This window comes from Austrofundulus limnaeus, unplaced genomic scaffold (assembly GCF_001266775.1).
Source record: "Austrofundulus limnaeus strain Quisiro unplaced genomic scaffold, Austrofundulus_limnaeus-1.0 Scaffold1405, whole genome shotgun sequence".
Lineage (NCBI taxonomy): Eukaryota > Metazoa > Chordata > Actinopteri > Cyprinodontiformes > Rivulidae > Austrofundulus > Austrofundulus limnaeus.
The window spans coordinates 38,808-40,620 of record NW_013953807.1 but is presented as its reverse complement, the minus strand read 5'-3'; the positions used below and the strand labels follow the sequence as shown (position 1 = coordinate 40,620).

Genomic DNA, 1,813 nt, shown 5'->3' with positions numbered 1-1,813 from the left:
ATTTATTTTAGATAAAACTTTCACTGACTATGTTCACTCATTGTTTAATTTCCTCATAATTCCACAGAGTAGAAATTACTTCAGATTTCGAACAACTCTTAATTTTCCTCATAACTTCAGGTTTGAGAGTATGTAGTTTACTTCTACAATCTCAAGGTGGTGAATCCAGTCAGACAAATAGTGTGGACAATTCCGCCTAGCTGTACTATCAGCTTCTCCAAGATCAATTCCATCTGGCCAGCAAAGTCCAGGGATCACAGCCGGCCCGCGACCCTCAGCAGAGCCGCTTGCAGACCGAGTCCAGCTCGCTCAAGGCAAATGTCCGAGTGCTGATGGTGCTGAAGGTGGCGGTGATATGCATTCCTTCAAGGAATGCTAGGCCTTGAATTGTGTTTTTGTGTCTCTGACATCCAGTAACACTAATTCTGTCCACTTCAATCATTTAGTTCAGATTTCAGTTTGAACCTTCAGCTCACAGCTTTTATTCTTTATTCAGATTGAGGAGCTGCAGTTTGTCAGAGATCAGCTGTTCCTCTCTGGGCTCAGCTCTGAAGTCCAACCCCTCCCATCTGACACAACTGGACCTGAGCTACAACAACCTGTATGACTCTGGAGTGAAGGATCTGTGTGGTTTCCTGGAGAGTCCAAACTGTAGACTGRAGGTTCTGAGGTCAGTTCACTGCATCTGTTGGAGGTTTCCTATGATTGTCCAACTAAAATCATTCACTGATCCTTCACAATTAATTCATTTCGAAATGAAGTTCAACTTGAACACGTCTGTTTTGAGTTTTCTCTTTCCAAACATTTAAAAACCTTTTTAGAACTAAAACCTGTTTTCTGCTGGTTTGAACCTTTAAAGAACTTGTCCTGGTTTAAATATTAAACATCAGTTTTCACCTTCAGCTCTGTGTGGGTTTTGATATTGAATTTTCTCATCATGACAGATCAGTAAAAATTCACCAAACTAGGATCAGGGATTAARCTGGATTTTGCTGTAATCCTGGAGGATTTTGAAAGATAGCATGTTGTTTTCCTTCCGGTCAAGTTGAGAAGTAGAAAACAAATCCAGAATTGGACTTGAATGTTTCATTGAAAGAAATAAAGCCAAACAATCACCAGCAGCTGGAGCAAAATTCAGACTGTTTATTCAGTCAGAGGATTTTGTTGAGGAATGAAAACAAACACATTTGATCCATTTTCTTCTGGGTCTGGCCACTCCCTAGGGACAAGAGGTCACATGGATCGGGAGGATCTTGTCTCCCCAGTGGTCAGACTTGTGAGGATTTGGCATGAACAGACCCAGGGCGCAGGCAGGCTCCAAAAGTAGAACAAAAATTTATTTTAAAATAACAAAAATGCTGTAGACAGCTGAACTTACAGGAGGCACGAGGATCACACAGGCAGGGGGAACAAAGCACAGAGAACCAGAACCAACACACATCAAACAATGATCCGACCAAAGACAGAGACAGGACAGGGCTTAAATACACAGAAAACTAATTACTAAACAGAACACACCTGGGGGGAAACACAAGGGTGACAATCAAGGAAATGTGGGGCAGCTGGGCTGAGAAACACAGGGGAACACTGAAAACACTAGAAAACTAAGGAAAATAAACACAGACCATGACAAAATTGAATTTCTGTGGTTGGGATTCAGAAAAGTACATATACTTAGGTTTATGTTGACATGTTTTTTTTTTAATACTTTAAAGATTTTTTTGTTTTTTTGATCATTTAATTGGTGATTTAATGATCAGATGGGGGAGTGTAATAGAACTAATGCTTTATGTTTAAGCAGGTGATTCATGAC

General features: G+C 40.4%; 1 protein-coding gene and 1 long non-coding RNA gene across 2 annotated transcripts in view; both read left to right on the top strand.

Annotated features, from left to right (window-relative positions):
• LOC106535283 (uncharacterized) overlaps positions 1 to 225 on the top strand; it is a 2,334-nt gene extending 2,109 nt beyond the window's left edge. The window contains exon 3 of the long non-coding RNA XR_001312420.1: positions 121 to 225. This is a non-coding gene — a long non-coding RNA (uncharacterized LOC106535283). The remainder of the gene's footprint in view (positions 1 to 120) is intronic.
• Positions 1 to 1,813, top strand: part of LOC106535282 (NACHT, LRR and PYD domains-containing protein 12) — a gene marked incomplete at its 3' end in the record, with an annotated part of 51,071 nt that overhangs the window by 16,333 nt on the left and 32,925 nt on the right. Inside the window, 1 exon segment of the mRNA XM_014032256.1 lies at positions 497 to 670. Within this exon segment, the coding sequence (XP_013887710.1) occupies positions 497 to 670 (174 nt within the window).